At 43.9% G+C, this 22,996-nt stretch overlaps 1 protein-coding gene across 2 annotated transcripts; it reads right to left on the bottom strand.

Annotated features, from left to right (window-relative positions):
• Nucleotides 1-20,480: 20,480 nt before the first annotated feature.
• Nucleotides 20,481-22,767, bottom strand: LOC100284353 (uncharacterized). 2 transcript variants are annotated; one of them, NM_001157248.2, is made up of 6 exons: nucleotides 22,273-22,767; nucleotides 22,012-22,110; nucleotides 21,442-21,498; nucleotides 21,242-21,305; nucleotides 20,917-21,123; nucleotides 20,481-20,813 (listed from the first exon to the last, which is right to left on the bottom strand). In NM_001157248.2, the coding sequence occupies exons 1-6, from the start codon at nucleotides 22,302-22,304 to the stop codon at nucleotides 20,697-20,699; spliced, it is 576 nt and encodes a 191-aa protein (NP_001150720.1). In that variant the 5' UTR covers nucleotides 22,305-22,767; the 3' UTR covers nucleotides 20,481-20,696. The 2 variants fall into 2 exon arrangements, 1 of the variants encoding a protein (NP_001150720.1); NR_182057.1 differs by having other exon boundaries at nucleotides 21,442-22,110.
• Nucleotides 22,768-22,996: the final 229 nt, after the last annotated feature.

Genomic DNA, 22,996 nt, shown 5'->3' with positions numbered 1-22,996 from the left:
ATTTTTGAAATTGTTGATGGTGCGGTCCTTTTGCTTTGGGCTCATCCTTTTCTCCCCCTTTGGCATGAATCGCCAAAAACGGAATCATTAGAGCCCTTGAAGTGCTTTTCTTCCCCTTTGGTCATAAATAAATGAGTTAAGATTATACCAAAGATGAAGTCCTTTTGCTCTCTCCCCCAAAGATGGAGAGTGGCTTGGAGCGACGGCGAAGGATGAGTTATGGAGTGGAAGCCTTTGTCTTCGCCGAAGACTCCAATTCCCTTTCAATACACCTATGACTTGGTTTGAAATAGACTTGAAAAACACATTAGTCATTGTTGGGTCTATGCTTCGTCGCCGAAGGTCTTCTAGGAAGAAGCGGCTTTCGGCTGAAGCTGCTTGTGTGAGATGGCCGAAGGTTCCTCTTCATGAAGCTTCGGTATTACAAACCGACTTAAAGATAGAATGACCTTTTAGTCCATAAAGGTCTGAGTCAATGTTGTAAACTTTTATGAGGGGCATAATTGTAATTCCTCACAGGCTGTGTCCTGTGCCTATAAATAGTGAACAGTATTCCTTTACTGTTCACGCATTCTGGCAATTGTAATTGCATCTTTCGGGAACCAATCTTTGTCAAGGCAGAGGTATAATTGTATTCAATAATTCAATATATTAAATAAATATAATTTAATTCGTTTATGATTCATTTATCTTTTCATACCCTTTATTTTATGTTATCTTATATCATCTATTAGAATTTAATTATGAAGACTTAACTTTTGTAATTATATTCTCATCAACCTTCGTCCATGGTTCATTATCCTCAAGGGAATATTGTTTCATGGGCGAAGGGCATTAACATTTAACATTTTATGTTGCCTTGTTCTTAATTCATAGCATTTGAGAACAAGTCCCCAACATTGGCGCCCACCGTGGGTGAACTCACTTCCACTTTTTTGAGCTGATGGCTTCGTTCAACGATCAAGCTGGAGCTGCTTCGGACCCGAAGCTGGTGCTCCCGATTACAGGTGGTTCGTGCTCAGAACCAGCCAATAAAAAGCAGAAGAAAGAGGCAAAGAGAAGAGTACAACATGTTGGAGTGCAAGGGCCCTTTATCAAGTCAAGGTGGTCCCACATCCCAATCACCTTCTCCCAGGAGGACCTTTAGCTCAAGGATTTTCCTCATAACGATGCTATGGTTATTTCTTGCGTTATCAAAGGGTTTCTGGTCCACAACGTCTTGGTTGATACAGGCAGTGCAGCTGATATCATATTTGCTAAGGCCTTCAGGCAAATGCAAGAGCCAGAAGATAAGATTCATGATGCTACACATCCTCTCTGCGGCTTCGGAGGAAGACAGATTGTAGCGCTGGGCAAGATCACCATGTCAGTGACCTTCGGGTTCATCAACAACACTAGAACTGAGCAAGTTATATTTGACATTGTTGACATGGAATACCCTTACAATGCAATTATTGGTCGTGGCACCCTCAATGCTTTCGAAGCAATTCTTCATCCTGCTTATCTTTGCATGAAGATACCTTCGGATCAAGGACCCATCGCTATTCATGGAAGTCAAGAAGCTGCCAGAAGGGCCGAAGGAAACTGGACTGACTCAAAAGCAATCCATAACATAGATGGAGCTGAAGCTTGTGAACAGTACAAATTCAGAAGGGAGAAAGTAGCTTCAGCAGATCAGTCGAAGCCCATGCTCTTATGTGAGGACATAGCAGAGCAGAAGGTGCTGTTGGGCTCTCAATTATCCGAAGAACAGGAGAAAACCTTGATAAGGTTTTTGTTCAACAACAAAGATGTTTTTGCATGGTCAGCCAATGATCTCTGCGGAGTAAATAGGGATGTTATTGAACACTCGCTCAATGTTGACCCATCCTTCAGACCCAGAAAGCAAATGCTTCGGAAAATGTCTGATGATAAGGCCGAAGGTGCTCGTAATGAAGTCAAAAGACTCCTCAGTGCAGGAGTTATCAGAGAAGTAAAGTACCCAGAATGGCTAGCTAACACTGTTATGGTAAAAAAGGCCAATGGCAAGTGGCGAATGTGTATCGATTTTACAGATCTTAACAAGGCTTGTCCGAAGGACGAATTCCCATTGCCAAGGATAGACTCTTTAGTTGATGCAGCAGCTTCTTCAGAGCTCATGAGTCTGCTAGACTGTTACTCAGGCTACCACCAAATCTGGATGAAGAAGGAAGATGAGCCGAAGACTAGCTTCATAACCCCAAGTGGCACATATTGCTATCTTCGGATGCCTGAGGGGCTAAAAAACGCTGGAGGAAGTTTCAGCAGAATGACTGCGAAGGTTCTCCACTCTCAGATAGGCAGAAATGTGCTAACTTATGTTGATGACATCATTGTAAAAAGCACGAAACAGGAAAATCATATTGCTGATTTGCAGGAGACCTTCGCCAGTTTCAGACAAGCTGGCTTAAAATTGAACCCAGAAAAATGTGTCTTCGGAGTGAAGAAGGGAAAATTTCTTGGATGCTTGGTATCAACAAAGGGAATTGAAGCTAATCCAAGTAAAATTGAAGCTATACTTCGAATGGAGCCACCAACTACAAAAAAGGGGGCCCAAAGATTAACAGGGAGGTTGGCATCTCTTAATAGATTTATATCCAGATCAGCAGAAAGAAATTTACCATTCTTCGAAGTGCTGAAATCAGCCGAAGTCTTTCAATGGGGACCAAGCCAACAAAAAGCCTTCGAGGAACTGAAGCAATATCTGATAGATTTAACAACATTAACTCCACCAACGCCAGGGGCTCCTTTGTTATTATATGTGGCAGCTTCGCACTCAGCGGTAAGTGCAGCACTTGTCCAGGAGAAGCTTGATGGCCAAGTCAAGAAGCAGGTCCCAGTGTATTTTGTATCTGAAGTTCTTAGTATATCAAAGAAAAACTACATAGAATTAGAGAAGGTATTATATGCTGTTTTGATGGCATCCAGGAAGCTTCGGCACTACTTTCAAGCATACAATATTGTTGTTCCTTCTTCGCAGCCGTTGAAGGATATTATGAGAAATAGAGAAGCTACTGGGCGGATTGGAAAATGGGCTGCAGAGCTCAATGAATTTTGCATTGATTATGTGCATAGATCTTCGATCCAGTCCCAGGCGTTAGCAGACTTCATTGCTGACTGGACGCCAGGGGCTCAGGATGAAGAAACAAATAAAGATGCCGAAGTATGGACAGTGTTTTGCGATGGGTCTTGGGGAACCTTCGGGGCAGGAGCAGCTGCTGTGTTGGTCTCGCCATCCAAAGTTAAAACTTGTTATGCGGCAAGACTCGATTTTAGTTGTACAAACAATATTACCGAGTACGAAGCCCTGCTTTTGGGTCTTCGGAAGCTAAAAGCAATGGGAATCAGAAGGGCCATTCTTAAAACTGATTCCCAGGTTGTTTCGGGTCATATCGACAAGAGTTGCAAGGCTAAAGATCCGAAGCTTGAAAGATATCTAGACATGGTTCGAAGAGTTGAAGCTTCCTTCGAAGGATTTTCTGTCAAAAATATCCCTCGAGGACAAAATGAACATGCTGATTTGCTAGCTAAGTCAGCAGCACAGGGGCTGGCTTTACCTTCGGATGTGTTCTTCGAAACAATAAAGGCACCTTCAGTGGAACTCCTTGAAAGAGCAGTCCTCAATATATCTCCTGTTTATAGCGAAGATTGGAGAACTGAAATCATCTCTTACCTTCAGGGTAAATTCCTTTTAGATGACGAAACTTATAACAGGAGGATAGAGGCAAGAGCTCGTCCATATGTCATGATAGAAGGGGAGTTGTACAAGCATGGAGTTTGTGCTCCGTTGCTCAAGTGTTTATCTAGAACCGAAGGCATAGAGTTGATGAAAGAAATACATGTAGGCCTGTGTGGATCTCACATTGGATCTAGGCCGTTACTTGGAAAAAGTTTTCCGTCAAGGGTTTTATTGGCCGAAGGCAGCTTCGGATGCAGCGGAATTAGTTCAAAAGTGCGAAGGTTGTCAGAAATGTGCAAGAGATCAAAAACAACCTTCGTCCTTAACACAGCTCATACAACCCATCTGGCCATTGCAAAGGTGGGTCCTTGACTTGTTGGGTCCATTACCACCGGCCCAAGGGAACTTAAGATATGTTGTAGTGGCTGTGGAATATTTTTCCAAATGGATTGAGGCAAAGCCTTTAGCCACAATAACTTCGGCCACCATTCAAAAGTTTTTCTGGCAGAATATTGTTTGTCGTTTCAGGGTACCAAAGGCCATCACTGTGGATAATGGAACACAGTTCGACTCCGAAGCTTTTAGGGATTTCTGTGATCAAATTGGTATGAAGATCCATTTTGCATCAGTCAGGCATCCGGAGTCAAATGGGCTCGTTGAAAGAGCCAATGGCATTATAATGACAGGAATAATGAAGTTAATCTTCAATCAACCCAGGGGAAAGTGGCCAGATCAGTTAACCAAAGTGGTGTGGATCCACAACACAACAACATCAAGGTCTACAGGCTTTACTCCATTCAAGTTATTATTCGGTGACGAAGCAATAACTCCGGAGGAAGCTAAAACTGGATCAATAAGAGTAGTAGCTTCGGCAGAATCAGGTTCTGAAGATGCTTATTCTGTGGAAAAAGATGCTTTAGAAGGGATTAGGCTTCAAGCTGTGGAGAATATCAATAAATATCAAGCCGAAACAATCAAATGGCGAGATAGAAAGGTTCGGCTAAAGAATATTGAGCCAGGACATTTGGTGCTTCGGAGAGTGGCCAACCCAGACACAGTGGGCAAGTTGCAGTTGAAATGGGAGGGACCTTTCTTAGTAGCATCTTCGTCAAGACCCGGTTCATACAGATTGAAGGATATGGACGGCAACGACATTCCTAGATCTTGGAATGCGGATGAGCTTCGGCGATATTATGTGTAACTTGATGTAACTTTTTTATGTTTTTTCTTTTTCATGGCACCCTTTTCCTTTCTAAAGGGGGAGAAAGGTTTTTAATGGGGCCATCATATGTAATTACCTTTTTTAGTTCTATAAGAGCAAAATCCCCCAAAGAATGTAAATGTAAAAGCTGAGAACGCACCATCGAGTGCCGAAAAGTAAAAAGCGAAGAAGCTCCAAAGTCGTTCCTAAGGGAATGAAGAGCTTACAGCGAAAAGTCAACGCTGATTCCGCCAAAAGTAAAAGGCGAAGAAGCTATAAAGTTGTTCCTAAGGGAATGCAGAGCTTACAGCGAAAAGTCAACGCTGATTCCGCCAAAAGTAAAAAGCGAAGAAGCTCCAAAGTCGTTCCTAAGGGAATGCAGAGCTTACAGCGAAAAGTCAACGCTGATTACGCCGAAAGTAAAAGGCGAAGAAGCTCCAAAGTCGTTCCTAAGGGAATGCAGAGCTGATGTGTGATTGTTTCTAAGAAAATAATGGCTGAGAGTATAGCTTCGGATATGTGTTTGGACATTCATTCGCACATCACATTACATCATAGCATTTGCATTCATAAACATTCATCCAGGCATATGTAGGATAATCATCATCATGGCATAAGTAATTGCTTCGGCATAAGAGAAGAGCTTCTTCGCGTACAAAAAGGAGAGCTTCGGAAGAAAGAGAAATGTTGTTTTCTATGCTTCGCTGTGTATGAAAAGAAGGGAAGGTGTTTTTTTGCCTTCGGCTCAAAAAAGATAATTTCGTCCACAACAAAGCACTTCACATACATTAATGGAAGGGTAAGAGGATGATACAAGGTATGAACAGAACTCATTAAAGACAAGTTTAGTTACATTTACAAAAGTTATCTCAAAAGTTTCCTAAGTCTGTCTACAGTCTACTCCTACTTAATCTTCGGGGGATCTTAGCTTCGGCGTCATTCTTTTCAATCATCGGCTTCGGCTTCGTCATTCTACATGAATTAAGTTGTTGTAAGTCAAAATTAAGCTTGAAGGAAGAGGTAAGCGCAAGGTATGATTTCTTACTGGTTCAAGATGACTCCGAGCTTCGTCTCCAGCCTTTTCTCGCCCGCCTTTTGTCCATATCATTTTCACAAATCTATTGGAAATACTTCGGGCGAGATCAGGAATGTCATCTAGGATTGATGGTGATAAAGTGAAATTGGGCCTATTGACAATCTTTCCGTGATCGCAGCCAGCTTTTAGGAAGGCTGCAGCAGTGCCCCGAGAAGCTACCCAGGCACAGAAGTCACCGTGCCTAGCTATAACTTCGTCGAGCTCGTCAATTTCACCCTCAATATGTTCGAAGGTCTTCGATAAATCTTCAGCTGAGGGGGTGAATTTCTCACTGCTGGCTCCAACTGAGTGAAAAAATTTTCTTAGTCGCTGAATGCATCTGTTGCTAAATTCCAAACATTTTTCTTGAAGGCCCGCCAATAGTTTTTTCAAATCTGAATTTTGTTGAGCTTCGGTTTCAAGTTTTGTATTAAGTTCTTGCTTTTCTTGTTCAAACTGCTCAGATTAGCGGAGAAGCTTCGTGTTCAGTTCTGTTATTTTTGCTTCGGCTTCCGCCAATAAACCTTCGGTTGCCTGGAGCTCAAAGTTCTTTTTCTCGATAGCATCTGATTGCTCCTTTATTTTGCTTTCTAAATTTCCAATTATAACTTCGTGTTTCTTGTCTTCAAAATCTTGCTGCATTTTCAAGGCTTTGCTCAACAGCATACTCTGCACGAAAACAACCTTTGTTAGACATGTTTTTATTATTAAAAACAATAAAAGTTAAGGGAAAAGTAGTTCACCTTGAAATTGGAATAAAATAAACTACCAACGATATGTTGTCGTCGGTAGCGGCTAATGTCCGTTTCTAGCTTCGGAAAACCGATACTCTTTGACAGAGTACCGATAACTTTGGCTCCAGTTTGGTTTCGGATACAATCTAATTTCTCATCATCAATACCTCCGAAGAGGAGTGCTCCTGGCTTGTACCCGCAAGATTTGGCATACTCTTTAAGCTCTTCTATTTCGGGTTCTGACAATTTTTCTCCAACTAAATTTTGAAACATGAAGGCTTCGTTTTCTGAAGCTTCATCAGCAATTTCCTTCCCTTTCTCCGACGCTGCGGCCGCGGCCTCTTCGGCGGCGGTGGTAGCTTCTTCTGCAGCCATGTCTAGCAGTATTTTGTCAATGTGTTCGATTGTGCTCTCCAGGTTCAAATCTTCAGCTGAGGCAGCTTCGGCAGCCGCGACCTCCGAAGGTGTGATTTCAATATCTGTCCCTTCCTCAGCCGCTGGTGTCTTCTGAGCTGAAGCTCTTGGCGGTGTCTTGTCAATTACCTCTGTCACACCGATGATTCTCTGTCTCTTTACTTTAGTCGTTTTCTTCATTTTTTCGGGCTCCTTTTCCTTCTGAAAAAACTTTGTCAGTTGAGACCCTAATGGACTTAGCTTCGCAGGCAGGGATTCAGTCATTACCTTCAAAATTGCCTCCACATCAGTGGCAGAGGGTGATGCGGGGGTTTCTTCTTCGTCGGATATTTTTCGCTTCGGAGAAGACGCTTTCCTCTTCTTCGGAATTTTCTTCTTTGGTGGTTCTTTTTCATCTTCATTTAAGGCTTCAGTTATCCTTTTCCTTTTCTGGCCTCCGACACCTTTGTTCAGATTTTCATAGTCAGGGTATTCAATACCCAAGGCGTCCAGCACTCGATTCAGTCTTCGCTTCGAACGGGTGCCGAAGGCCGCAGTCATCAATTGATCTTCTTTTTTGGAGTAGTTGCCAAGTATTTCATTACACATTACTTCAATTGTATCCAGCCACTCTTGGCAAGGTGTTTTAAAGTATTTCTTAAACTTGAAATAGTAAGGTAAACGCACAAGTTCACCTTCTTTCTTTTCCCCCTTTAGCTTCGGCATTTCCCATTCTTTTAAACTAGGAAAAACCTTGAAAGCCAAAAACTCCTGAACCAGGTCTCTTGTACTGATATGCTCTGCAATAATTCTGAATTCATTCATTGCTTTTTGAGTTGGACCTTCCGGTGTCATGTTGCAATGGGGGCGGGTTTCTCCGAAGATTAGTTCAAGTGGACTTTGCACAAGCTTCTCCTTGTCGTCATCAACCTTGACATAGAACCACTCTGACTTCCAGCCTGCTGCCCATTTGCTTCGGTAGCTGATTACAGGAAACTTTGTGGTTTTCCGGTAAGCAAAATTATAGCAACCAAAATTGTCATGCAATCCATCTTTTCTAGCCTTCGTCTGATAGTGCAGTTCGTGAACTCGACAAAAGCTGTCCGCAAACGGCTCCACCGCTTGGCTTCGAAGGGCCCAGATATAAACGCTAAGCCTAACAATAGCGTTAGGAGTCAGCTGATGAAAGTAGATACCAAACCTCTTCAGTACCTCTGCAATAATCCCATGTAGGGGGAATCTTAATCCAGCCTTTAGAAAGCTCTTGAAAATGACAATTTCATCCTTCTCTGGCTTTGGGGTAGTCTCTTCTCCCCCGAAGCGTAATAGCTTCTTCTGATTCTCATTAAAAAAGCCCGACTTTACCATTTTGGAGAGATCAGCCTTCGAAACAGTAGACTTTCCGAAGTCCAAGTGGCTGGGCTTGCTTGGCATGGCAATTCGATAATTGTCTTCGGGATCAGTTTCCTCAATATCTTCTTCTTCTGCTTTGGCAATTGCTTGTTCTGCCTGTTCTGCATCATCACTGGGGATCTTTTCCGAAGTTACCAGTCCGGACCTCTGCATCGCTTCGGAGATGGGAACAGTCTCCGAACCTTCAGCTTCGCCCCCCTCACGCTCAACCCTAGCGGTAGAACGCACTCTGGCCATTTAATTCTGAATTTGTAAAAATTTAATACTTTTTTCTTCCCAAGTTTTTTCTTCTGACGAAGCAGGCTTCAAACTGGAGCTTCGTTCGATTCCGAGAGTTAAGCTTCGGCGATGGTTAAAAATTTTGGCAGCAAAACAGTGCAAATAGCAATGAATGCTGTGGTAACTTCACACGTACTCGTCTGTTTATATAGTACTGCAGGTAAGAAGGCGAAGCGCCAGGATTTTTACACCAGGCGGGCACCCGCTCGCACTCGCTGCAAGGTGGACCGCAGAGACCAAACAGTAACTCTGCAAGGTGGGACCGCTACACGCTGGGAAACTGAATCGTTTCTCGACAACGAGCTCAGGGAAGGTGTTTTTTGGACCTTCGGCTCCCCGAAGCTTAAGAGACTTTTTTCACGGATCAAGCTCGTTACGAAAAACGATCTAGCACCGCGAAAGGGGCTACTGTTGGGTCTATGCTTCGTCGCCGAAGGTCTTCTAGGAAGAAGCGGCTTTCGGCTGAAGCTGCTTGTGTGAGATGGCCGAAGGTTCCTCTTCATGAAGCTTCGGTATTACAAACCGACTTAAAGATAGAATGACCTTTTAGTCCATAAAGGTCTGAGTCAATGTTGTAAACTTTTATGAGGGGCATAATTGTAATTCCTCACAGGCTGTGTCCTGTGCCTATAAATAGTGAACAGTATTCCTTTACTGTTCACACATTCTGGCAATTGTAATTGCATCTTTCGGGAACCAATCTTTGTCAAGGCAGAGGTATAATTGTATTCAATAATTCAATATATTAAATAAATATAATTTAATTCGTTTATGATTCATTTATCTTTTCATACCCTTTATTTTATGTTATCTTATATCATCTATTAGAATTTAATTACGAAGACTTAACTTTCGTAATTATATTCTCATCAACCTTCGTCCATGGTTCATTATCCTCAAGGGAATATTGTTTCATGGGCGAAGGGCATTAACATTTAACATTTTATGTTGCCTTGTTCTTAATTCATAGCATTTGAGAACAAGTCCCCAACAGTCATAGCATGTGAAAGAGACATGATCAAAGGTATATAAATGAGCTATGTGAGCAAGTTTAGCAAAAGAAATTCTTAGAATCAAGAATATTTAGCTCATGCCTAAGTTTGTTAAAAGTTTGCTCATCAAGAGGCTTGGTAAAGATATCGGCTAATTGATCTTTAGTGTTAATATAAGAAATCTCGATATCTCCCTTTTGTTGGTGATCCCTAAGAAAATGATACCGAATGGCTATGTGTTTAGTGCGGCTATGCTCGACGGGATTATCCGCCATCTTGATTGCACTCTCATTATCACATAGCAAAGGGACTTTGGTTAATTTGTAACCATAGTCCCGCAGGGTTTGCCTCATCCAAAGCAATTGCGCGCAACAATGGCCTGCGGCAATGTACTCGGCTTCAGCGGTGGAAAGAGCGACCGAATTTTGCTTCTTTGAAGCCCAAGACACCAAGGATCTTCCCAAGAACTGGCAAGTCCCCGATGTGCTCTTTCTATTGATTTTGCACCCCGCCCAATCGGCATCCGAATATCCAATCAAATCAAACGTGGATCCCCTAGGATACCAAAGCCCAAACTTAGGAGTATAAGCCAAATATCTCAAGATTCGTTTTACGGCCGTAAGGTGAGCTTCCTTAGGGTCGGCTTGGAATCTTGCACACATGCATAAGGAAAGCATAATATCCGGTCGAGATGCACATAAATAGAGTAAAGAACCTATCATCGACCGGTATACCTTTTGATCTACGGACTTACCTCCCGTGTCGAGGTCGAGATGCCCATTAGTTCCCATGGGTGTCTTGATGGGCTTGGCATCCTTCATCCCAAACTTGTTTAGAATGTCTTGAGTATACTTCGTTTGACTAATGAAGGTGCCCTCTTGGAGTTGCTTCACTTGAAATCCCAAGAAGTACTTCAACTCCCCCATCATAGACATCTCGAACTTTTGTGTCATGATCCTACTAAATTCTTCACATGTAGACTCGTTAGTAGACCCAAATATAATATCATCAACATAAATTTGGCATACGAACAAGTCATTTTCAAGAGTTTTAGTAAATAAAGTAGGATCGGCTTTTCTGACTTTGAAGCCATTAGCGATAAGGAAATCTCTAAGGCATTCATACCATGCTCTTGGGGCTTGCTTGAGCCCATAAAGCGCCTTAGAGAGCTTATAGACATGGTTAGGGTACTCACTGTCTTCAAAGCCGGGAGGTTGCTCAACATAGACCTCTTCCTTGATTGGTCCATTGAGGAAGGCACTTTTCACGTCCATTTGATAAAGCTTAAAGCCATGGTAAGTAGCATAGGCCAATAATATGCGAATTGACTCAAGCCTAGCTACGGGTGCATAGGTTTCACCGAAATCCAAACCTTCGACTTGGGAGTATCCCTTGGCCACAAGTCGAGCTTTGTTCCTTGTCACCACACCATGCTCATCTTGCTTGTTGCGGAAGACCCATTTGGTTCCTACAACATTTTGATTAGGACGTGGAACTAAATGCCATACCTCATTCCTAGTGAAGTTGTTGAGCTCCTCTTGCATCGCCATCACCCAATCCGAATCTTGGAGTGCTTCCTCTACCCTGTGTGGCTCAATAGAGGAAACAAAAGAATAATGCTCACAAAAATGTGCAACTCGAGACCTAGTGGTTACCCCCTTATGAATGTCGCTGAGGATGGTGTCGACGGGGTGATCTCGTTGAATTGCTTGGTGGACTCTTGGGTGTGGCGGCCTTGGTTCTTCATCCTCCTTGTCTTGACCATTTGCATCTTCCCCTTGATCATTGCCATCATCTTGAGGTGGCTCATTTGCTTGATCTTCTACTTCATCAACTTGAGCTTCATCCTCATTTTGAGTTGGTGGAAATGCTTGCGTGGAGGAGGATGGTTGATCTTGCGTATTTGGAAGCTCTTCGGATTCCTTAGGACATACATCCCCAATGGACATGTTCCTTAGCGCGATGCACGGAGCCTTTTCATCACCTATCTCATCAAGATCAAGTTGCTCTACTTGAGAGCCATTAGTCTCATCAAACACAACGTCACAAGAAACTTCAACTTGTCCAGTGGACTTGTTAAAGACTCTATATGCCCTTTTGTTTGAATCATATCCTAGTAAAAAGCCTTCTACAGTCTTAGGAGCAAATTTGGATTTTCTACCTCTTTTAACAAGAATGAAGCATTTGCTACCAAAAACTCTAAAATATGAAATATTGGGCTTTTTACCGGTTAGGAGTTCATATGATGTCTTCTTGAGGATTCGGTGTAGATACAACCGGTTGATGGCGTAGCAAGCGGTGTTGACCGCCTCCGCCCAAAACCGATCCGAAGTCTTGTACTCATCAAGCATGGTTCTAGCCATGTCCAATAGAGTTCGATTCTTTCTCTCCACTACACCATTTTGTTGAGGGGTGTAGGGATAGGAGAACTCATGCTTGATGCCCTCCTCCTCAAGGAAGCCTTCGATTTGAGAGTTCTTGAACTCCGTCCCGTTGTCGCTTCTAATTTTCTTGATCCTTAAGCCGAACTCATTTTGAGCCAGTCTCAAGAATCCCTTTAAGGTCTCTTGGGTTTGAGATTTTTCCTGCAAAAAGAATACCCAAGTGAAGCGAGAATAGTCATCCACTATTACAAGACAATACTTACTCCCGCCGATGCTTATGTAAGCAATCGGGCCGAATAGATCCATGTGGAGTAGCTCAAGCGGCATGTCGGTCGTCATGATGTTCTTGTGTGGATGATGGGCACCAACTTGCTTTCCTGCCTGGCATGCGCTACAAATCCTGTCTTTCTCAAAATGAACATTGGTTAGTCCTAAAATGTGCTCTCCCTTTAGAAGCTTATGAAGATTCTTCATCCCAACATGGGCTAGTCGGCGGTGCCAGAGCCAACCCAAGTTAGTCTTAGCAATTAAGCAAGTGTCGAGTTCAGCTCTATCAAAATCTACCAAGTATAGCTGACCCTCTAACACTCCCTTAAATGCTATTGAATCATCACTTCTTCTAAAGACAGTGACACCTATATCAGTGAAAAGACAGTTGTAACCCATCTTGCATAATTGAGATACAGAAAGCAAATTGTAATCTAATGAATCTACAAGAAAAACATTGGAAATAGAATGGTCAGAAGATATAGCTATTTTACCAAGACCTTTGACCAAACCTTGATTTCCATCCCCGAATGTGATAGCTCGTTGGGGATCTTGGTTTTTCTCGTAGGAGGAGAACATCCTTTTCTCCCCTGTCATGTGGTTTGTGCACCCGCTATCGATGATCCAACTTGAGCCCCCGGATGCATAAACCTACAAAACAATTTTAGTTCTTGACTTTAGGTACCCAAACGGTTTTGGGTCCTTTGGCATTAGAAACAAGAACTTTGGGTACCCAAACACAAGTCTTGGAGCCCTTGTGTTTGCCCCCAACAAATTTGGCAACTACTTTGCCGGATTTGTTAGTCAACACATAAGATGCATCAAAAGTTTTAAATGAAAGACTATGTTCATTTGATGCACTAGGAGTTTTCTTCTTAGGCAACTTAGCACGGGTTGGTTGCCTAGAGCTAGATGTCTCACCCTTATACATAAAAGCATGGTTAGGGCCAGAGTGAGACTTCCTAGAATGAATTCTCCTAATTTTGTCCTCGGGATAACCGGCAGGGTACAAAATGTAACCCTCGTTATCCTGAGGCATGGGAGCCTTGCCCTTTACAAAATTAGACAATCTTTTAGGAGGGGCATTAAGTTTGACACTGTCTCCCCTTTGGAAGCCAATGCCATCCTTGATGCCAGGGCGTCTCCCATTATAGAGCATACTTCTAGCAAATTTAAATTTTTCATTCTCTAAGTTATGCTCGGCAATTTTTGCATCTAATTTTGCTATATGATCATTTTGTTATTTAATTAAAGTCATGTGATCATGAATAGCATCAACATTAATATCTCTACATCTAGTACAAATAGAAGTGTGCTCAACGGTAGATGTAGAGGGTTTGCAAGATTTTAGTTCTACAACCTTAGCATGCAATATTTCATTTTTACTTCTAAGGTCGGAAATAGTAGCATTGCAAACATCAAAATCTTTAGCCTTAGCAAGCAATTTTTCATTTTCATTTCTAAGGCTAGCAAGAGAAATGTTCAATTCTTCAATCCTAGCAAGCAAATCATCATTAACATCTCTAGGATTGGAAGTTGAAACATTATAAACATGGGAATCAACCTTAGCTAACAAATTAGCATTTTCATTTCTAAGGTTGTCTATTGTTTCATGGCAAGTGCTTAGCTCACTAGATAATTTTTCACATTTCTCAATTTCTAGAGCATAAGCATTTTTAACCTTAACATGCTTCTTATTTTCTTTAATAAGGAAGTCCTCTTGGGAATCCAAAAGGTCATCCTTTTCATGAATGGCACTAATTAATTCATTTAATTTTTCTTTTTGTTCCATGTTAAGGTTGGCAAAAAGGGTACGCAAATTATCTTCCTCATCACTAGCATTATCATCACTAGAGGATTCATATCTAGTGGAGGATTTAGATTTAACCTTCTTCTTTTTGCCGTCCTTTGCCATGAGGCACTTGTGGCCGACGTTTGGGAAGAGAAGTCCCTTGGTGACGGCGATGTTGGCGGCGTCCTCGTCGTCGGAGGAGTCGCTAGAGCTTTCGTCGGAGTCCCACTCCCGACAAACATGGGCATCGCCGCCCTTCTTCTTGTAGTACCTCTTCTTCTCCTTTCTTCTCCCCTTCTTGTCGTCGCCCCTGTCGCTATCACTTGATAATGGACATTTAGCTATAAAGTGACCGGGCTTACCACACTTGTAGCAAACCTTCTTGGAACGGGATTTGTAGTCCTTCCCTTCCGTTGCTTGAGGATTTGGCGAAAGCTTTTGATGATTAAAGCCATCTCCTCATTGTCGAGCTTGGAGGCGTCAATTGGTTGTCTACTCGGTGTAGACTCCTCCTTCTTCTCCTCCGTCGCCTTAAATGCCACCGGTTGTGCTTCGGACGTGGAGGGTTCGTCAAGCTCATTGATCTTCTTTGATCCTTTAATCATACATTCAAAGCTCACAAAATTCCCGATTACTTCCTCGGGAGTCATTAGTGTATATCTTGGGTTACCACGAATTAATTGAACTTGAGTGGGGTTAAGGAAAATAAGTGATCTCAAAATAACCTTAACCACCTCGTGGTCATCCCATTTCTTGCTCCCGAGGTTGCGCACTTGGTTCACCAAGGTTTTGAGCCGGTTGTACATATCTTGTGGCTCCTCCCCTTGGCGAAGACGGAAGCGACCGAGCTCCCCCTCGATCGTTTCCCGCTTGGTGATCTTGGTGAGTTCATCACCCTCGTGCGCGGTCTTGAGTAGGTCCCAAATCTCCTTTGCATTCTTCAACCCTTGCACCTTGTTGTACTCCTCCTTGCTTAGAGAGGCGAGGAGTATGGTTGTAGCTTGAGAGTTGAAGTGCTCGATTTGGGCCACTTCGTCCGTATCGTAGTCTTCATCCCCTACGGATGGTACCTGTGCTCCAAACTCAACAACATTCCATATACTTTTGTGGAGTGAGGTTAGATGAAATTTCATTAAATCACTCCACCTAGCATAATCTTCGCCATCAAAAGTTGGCGGTTTGCCTAATGGAACAGAAAGTAATGGAGTATGTCTAGATGTACGAGGATAGTGTAAGGGGATCTTACTAAACTTCTTGCGCTCTTGGAGCTTAGAAGTTACGGACGGCGCATCGGAGTCGGAGGTCGATGTTGATGAAGTGTCGGTCTCGTAGTAGACCACCTTCCTCATCCTCTTGTGCTTGTCTCCTTTCCGATGCGACTTGTGGGAAGAAGATTTTTCCTTCTTCTCTTTGTGGTGTGAGGAAGAAGATCTTTTCTCCTTCCGTTTGGAGGAGTCCTTCTTCTTCTCCTTCCTCTTGGTGCGGGACTCTTCCGATGAAGTGCTCCCTTGGCTCGTAGTGGGCTTGTCGCCGGTCTCCATCTCCTTCTTGGCGTGATCTCCCGACATCACTTCGAGCGGTTAGGCTCTAATGAAGCACCAGGCTCTGATACCAATTGATAGTCGCCTAGAGGGGGGGTGAATAGGGCGAAACTGAAATTTACAAATATAAACACAACTACAAGCCGGGTTAGCGTTAGGAATAAAATCGAGTCCGCGAGAGAGGGAGTAAAACAAATCGCAAGCAAATGAAGAGTGTGACACGCGGATTTGTTTTACCGAGGTTCGGTTCTCGCAAACCTACTCCCCGTTGAGGAGGCCACAAAGGTCGGGTCTCTTTCAACCCTTCCCTCTCAAACGGTCCTTCCGACCGAGTGAGCTTCTCTTCTCAAATCAAAGTCGGGAACAAAACTTCCCCGCAAGGGCCACCACACAATTGGTGCCTCTTGCCTTGATTACAATTGAGTGTTGATCACAAGAACAAGTGAGAAAGAAAAGAAGCAATCCAAGCGCAAGAGCTCAAAAGAACACGACAAATCTCTCTCGCTAATCACTAAAGCCTTATGTGGAATTGGAAAGGATTTGATCTCTTTGGTGTGTCTAGAATTGAATGCCTAGCTCTTGTAAGTGGTTGAGAAGTGGAAAACTTGGATGCAATGAATGGTGGGGTGGTTGGGGTATTTATAGCCCCAACCACCAAACATGACCGTTGGTGGAGGCTGACTATCGTATGGTGCACCGGACAGTCCGGTGCACACCGGACATGTCCGGTGCGTCAGCCACGTCACCAATGCCGTTGGATTCCGACCGTTGGAGCTTCTGTCTTCTGGGCCCGCCTGGATGTCCGGTGCACACCGGACATGTACTGTTCAATGTCCGGTGTGCCAGCACATGTCTGCCTGATTTCTGCGCGCTTCTGGCGCGCATTGAATGCGCCTGCAGGTGACCGTTGGCGCGAAGTAGCTGTTGCTCTGCTGGTTCACCGGACAGTCCGGTGTACACCTGACATGTCCGGTGAATTATAGCGGAGCAGTCGCTGCGTTTTCCCGAGGCTGGCGAGTTCCGGAGGCCGCTCTTTCTTGGAGCACCGGACACTGTCCGGTGTACACCGGACAGTCCGGTGAATTATAGCGGAGTGCCTCTGGAAATTCCCGAAGGTGGCAAGTTTGAGTTGGAGTCCTCTGGTGCACCGGACACTGTCCGGTGTACACCGGACAGTCCGGTGCCCCAGACCAGAGGTGCCTACGGTTGTCCCTTTGCTCCTTTGTTGAATCCAATATTTGATCTTTTTATTGGCTAAGTTTGAACCTTTTACACCTGTGAAACTTATACACTAGAGCAAACTAGTTAGTCCAATTATTTGTGTTGGGCAATTCAACCACCAAAACTATTTAGAAACTAGGTGTAAGCCTAATTCCCTTTCACCGATAGGTCACCCTAGATTGTTTATCTCTTTACCTTGTTATCCCTGAATCACTTGGGTAGTTTTGCTATTGCTTTACATGGGTTTGGGATAATATTTTGTTATATCCATGTTCCAGTTATTTTTTTATTCTAATCATGTTCATGTCAAGATCATTAAATGTTAATTGGAACATAGAGCTTAACTTGAGAAACACGTGCCACCACAAGGGTTTAATGGGACGCCCTTGGCCAACTAACTAGGAAAGCTAGTGGAAGACTACCTTACCCGAGAGGGGCAAGGGCAGTAGGGGATTGCATGCAAGGAGGTTCTCGGGTTGATTTTGCTGCGATGGCGGTCAGACGGGGGATTCTTGCAAGTGCTCTTCCCATAAACTGTAGCGGGTTTTCGGAAGCTAGTGGAACTTTGTAAAGGCCTCGTAGTGGACCCCTAGCCATTCACCTCGGTAGTGTCTAAGGGTCTAGCTAACCCTGGCGACATGGGATACACGACTTGTGGGTAAAGGATATAACTTCTGCAGAGTGTAAAACTGGTATACTAGCCGAGCTCACGGTCATGAGCAGCTCAGGACTCTCTGATGATTAAATTATAGAACTAAATTCAATTTGTCATATGCATTGCATCGCAGGTGATGTTGTTACTTCTGTTCTACTATTTAATTAGGTTGGTATTTACTTATACTTAGTAACTGCTAATAAAATTTTGACCAACTTTAAAAGCAATGCTCAGCTCTAACCATCCTCTTTGGTAAGCCTTACACTTCACGTGAGCTCCCACCTTTAGCGAGTTCATGCACATTATTCCCCACAACTTGTTGAGCGATGAACGTATGTGAGCTCACTCTTGCTGTCTCACACCCCCCCACAGGTCAAGAACAGGTACCGCAGGATGAGGCGCATGGACGATGCTGCGATGAGTTCGTGATAGATCTAGGTCATCGTCTCCCAGTCAACTTTGGGTTGCTGGACCGTTGTCTCCTTATAATGTAATTATTTATTTATTTTGTATAGAACTCCTGTTATGTAGTAAAGATGTGACATTCGATCATGTGCCATGAATCATCATATGTGTGAGACTTGGTCCCAGCACACCTGGTGATTATGTTCGCGCCCGGGTCTTGGTGTCCCGAAACCCGGGTGTGACACCCTCTCAGACTGCGTTTATGCCTGGTCGTAATATTCTTGAAGGGGTAATTGTATTACATGAGTCTTTGCATGAGCTACATAGGAAAAAATTAGATGGAATTATTCTCAAGTTGGACTTTGAGAAAGCTTATGATAAGGTGAAGTGGAATTTTCTCCAGCAAGCTATGCGTATGAAGGGTTTCTCGCCGAAGTGGTGTGCATGGATCCAAAATATCGTCTCGGGAGGTCGCATGGGGGTTCGAGTTAATGATGACATAGGACCCTTTTTTCGACTCACAAGGGCCTTCGACAAGGGGATCCTCTCTCACCGATACTGTTCAACATTGTTGTTGATATGTTGGCAGTGCTCTTTGCTAGAGCGAAAGAGGAGAACCAATTCGCTGGGATCATACCACACTTGATTGAAGGAGGTTTGTCTATCCTTCAATATGCAGATGATACGGTGGTGTTCCTGGATCATAGCATCGATCAGGCCCGGAATGTAAAACTTCTTTTAACCGCTTTTGAACAAATGTCCGGGCTTAAGATAAATTTTCATAAAAGCGAACTTTTCTGTTATGGGTCAGCTAAGGCATGTGAGACTCAGTATTCAAGGATATTTGGCTGCGGAATAGGCACAATGCCTTTCAAGTACCTTGGGATTCCTATGACCCACCGAAGATTGCGAAATAGCGAGTGGCGTTGTGTCATCGACCGGTTTGAGAAGAGACTTAGTAATTGGAAAGCCAAATTCTTGTCTTCAGGGGGAGGCTTGTTTTGATTAATTTTGTTTTAAGTAGTCTACCTATTTTCATGAAGTCGTTCTTTGAAACTCCAGCAGGCGTATTAGAGAAGCTAGATGCTATTCGGTCCAGATTTTTTTGGCAAGGAGGACATCATAAAAAGAAATATAGACTAGCCAAATGGCAGATTATTTGCCAACCTAAAGAGTTAGGTGGGCTGGGAGTTGCCAATCTGGCCATAAAGAACATTTGTTTACTCAGCAAATGGCTCTACAAATTACTCAATGAAGATGGTATGTGGCAACGACTCCTAACGAACAAATACCTGGGAGGCAAATCACTCACCCAAGTTTCTAGAAAACCGGGTGATTCCCATTTTTGGGCTGGCCTGATGAATGTCAAGGATCAATTTCTTAGGTGGGGACGCTTTCGGGTGGGTGATGGTCAAGCAACAAGATTTTGGGAGGATAAATGGCTTAATAATACTACTCTTAGAGAGCAATTTCCGAATCTTTTTAATATAGTGCGCAATAAGACCTCGCTGGTTGCAGAAGTGATGTCACATGCAAATCTAAATCTTTCTTTTTGGAGACCCATTGTTGGAATTAAACTCGTGGAATTGCAGAACTTGGTACACTTATTGGCTCCGGTTACCCTGAATTTGTTGAGGGACACTTTCGTGTGGGGAGCTCATAGGGATGGGACTTTCTCAACCCGATCCATGTACTATATTTTAATAAATAACCCCAATTTTAATAGTAATTGTGTGCTTTGGAAGCTAAAACTACCCCTTAAGATAAAAATCTTTCTTTGGTATCTAGGTAGGGGTGTGACCCTCACCAAAGACAACTTGGCCAAACGTAGATGGCAAGGAAGTCCGAAGTGTAGCTTTTGTAACCAGAACGAGAGCATACAACACCTTTTCTTTGACTGTTACCTAGCTAAAACTGTTTGGAGAATTATTTATTTTGCTTTAAAGATAGACCGACCCATTAATATTAATCATATTATAGGGGATTGGGAATCCAACAAAGGTTGCACGCATAAAAAATTGCTTCTTAATGGTGTTGCAGCATTGTTTTGGTCGATTTGGCTTTGCCGTAATGATGTGGTGTTTAATCATAAACCTATACCGTCAATTATACAGACTATCTTCAAGGGCACACACTGGTTCAGATTTTGGAGACTATTGCAGAAGGAAGAAACGCAACAACAAATCCTCGTCATGTGCCAGTCTTTGGAGGTGGTGGCCATAGAGTTCTTCACGAGTCACGAGTGGCGGTTCCATTCAAGAATTGAAGCAGCTTAGTGCACGTGTTTTATTTTCCTCCATATCATGATTTAGTTGAAGTCTATTTGAACTACAAATTGCTGCAGGATGATGTAATAATTGAGTTGTAAGGCTGTATGCATGCAAATGCAAAAGGCCGGAACGATGTTTCCATTTCAAAAAAAACACAAAACCACTATGCAGCACTGCAAGAAGCACGGAAAGAGATGGTTGCTGACAAAGTGACAATATGAATAGAAAATTTATAAGAAGCTATCTGTTTTTCCAGTGGATCCTACAAGTTCTGTCCGTAAGGTTTGCTTGATTTGATCCTACTCCTACCTAACACTATACCAGTAATCGTATATGTTTCTGTGCACATCCTATACATCCAGTGACTACTTGGTCTACTAGTAGCCACTGCGTGGTCGACGGTGCCTTCCCCCGTCCCTCCGGTCGCCGCCAGTGACATAGTCATCGGTGAAGCTTGGCCTCTCCGAACGTTCACCTCGGAACGAGAAGAAACTCTGCACCACGGGAAACAGTCACAACACATGCATTGCAATAGCCTCCGAAGATGGAGGAATACATAGCCTATAGCCAAATTGCCAAATCGGTGAAGCTAGGTACCCGTGTTCTTGACCCTCTGGACGCCTGCGACCGGACGTAGTCAAGCACTCGGAGGAAGAGCTCGTAGCCTCTCTCGGTGAAGTTCTTGAGGTAGAAGACGAGGATGTCACCGGCATTGGCGCGCAGGTACTGGAGCCTGGCCTCGATGTTGGGCTGGTACTGCATCACCAGCGGCTGGAGGAAGGTCTCGTACACGATGTCCGTTCCCTGGCTCAGAGCGCAACAGCATCCGGTTCAGAGATTTGATCAACAGCTCGCAAGTACTATATGCACAGCTAAAACTTTTCGTTGGTGTAGCTGCAGACAGAGTGTTTCTGGCACATACCCTTGTCTTTGGGTACCACAAGTAGACGAGGAAGGCTAGCTTCAGCTCGTAGTACATTGGGATCCTGTGAAAGGGATGCAAGCGGGAATCTGAATCTTTGTTCAGAGAGAGAGAGAGAGAGAGAGAGAGAGAGAGAGAGAGAGAGAGAGAGAGAGAGAGAGACTGCTGAAATGAGTTCAGACTTGTGTTTTGGTGATTACTTAGAAATGAGAACCCCAGCAATTTCGTCGAACATGACGAGGAGGACTAGGATGATCCTGCAAGATTGCTGAAACCAGTCAAACACAGCAAGACCAAGACCCATCAGCGCACGCTGCAGGCTTTTACTCTATCGTCTGAAAGTCAACCACCACCACACACACGCACACACACACAAAGAAAAAAACAGCAATGAAGTAGGGAAGATGGTACGAAGTTGCTACATAATCCTTAACAAATATCATAAGAGGAGAACGGGATTTGCTGCTGAATTTATTTTGCTAAATAATACTCCCTCCGCTTCGTTTTAGTTGTCGCTGGATAGTGCAAAATTAAACTATCCAGCGACAACTTAAAAGAAACGGAGGGAGTAACTTGCTACTGAATTCCACATCAAGCGAGACAACACTGCACCTACTAGATAGAAGAAACCGATCCCCTTTTTGTGGATGAGCACCAGGTTCGACAGATCCAAGTACCCAACCCTCTCTACTGGTACCAGTTCCATCCAATTCGGACCACCACCCGACACCCATCTGAGCAAATGAAACCACGGGGAGCTGAATCATTACCAATACTCGCACCAGAAGCGGAGCTGATCTGCCCGGCCGGGCCGCTGCTCGATCGCCTTGAAGCACTCCAGCGCTGGCATGGCATACCCGAACAGCAATCTGCAATAGAGTCAAATTGGACAACAGATGAGCCCAGCACAGCCGTCTTCCAGGAACATAGACGACCACACCACAAATCGCCCGGCACCCGCAAAGCCCCGCCCAAATTTCAGGCAAGAAAGGCGGCCTGGGCAGGGATGGAATGGAAGGGGGGGCACCTACGTGAGGAATTTCGTCAGGAGCTCGATCGACATCCCTGAACCAGCGTGGAATTCACGACGGGAGGAGGACGAAGAGGGCAAGTGGGCGACGCCTGCGTGAGTTCTCGATTTCTTGGACGTGCAAGACGATGGGTGGATGGATGGGCAAACAGCCTAACGAAGGTGACTTGGTGGTGGCTGACGGGTGACGAGTTGCTTACTTGCAAAGTTGCAGACAACGCGACAAGAACCGGCTGGTGGTTAGCTCAGCGGCTACGGTACCAGCGGAATCTCTTCTTCGCTGGCTTTGGATTTAGGACACATGATGATGATCGATGACTCGTGGATCAGAGGAGAGTTTTTGTGAATATACTAAAGGGAAGAAAGCTGAATTAGGTGTGTGGAAAGTAGGGAAAAGGAGCTGGATAATTTAGGTTTAATTTGGTGCCATTTGGTGTGATGTGACTGACATAAAAACCCACCGAAACTGAAAGTAAGGTCAGAATTATTGATGTAACAAGGAGACCGTAGTCTTCTCCATATAGTCATGAGTTATATTTTGTACTGTTATATGCTGGGACACCTTACAAAGTGGCCTTGCTTGGGGGTAGCAGTCCGTTGCAGCTCTGATGAATGATAGATGCCCAACCTCCAGAGATTCTCTTCACAAACATCAATCAGTAACGCAAGCTACGTAGATGTTTAATTTTTTTTTTCTCGGTGCGGTGGATCTGAAGGTACTGAAT

Source organism: Zea mays, chromosome 10, assembly GCF_902167145.1.
Source record: "Zea mays cultivar B73 chromosome 10, Zm-B73-REFERENCE-NAM-5.0, whole genome shotgun sequence".
In the NCBI taxonomy this organism is placed as follows: domain Eukaryota; kingdom Viridiplantae; phylum Streptophyta; class Magnoliopsida; order Poales; family Poaceae; genus Zea; species Zea mays.
The sequence above is the reverse complement of the archived record's forward strand: the minus strand, read 5'-3'. Positions and strand labels throughout refer to the sequence as shown.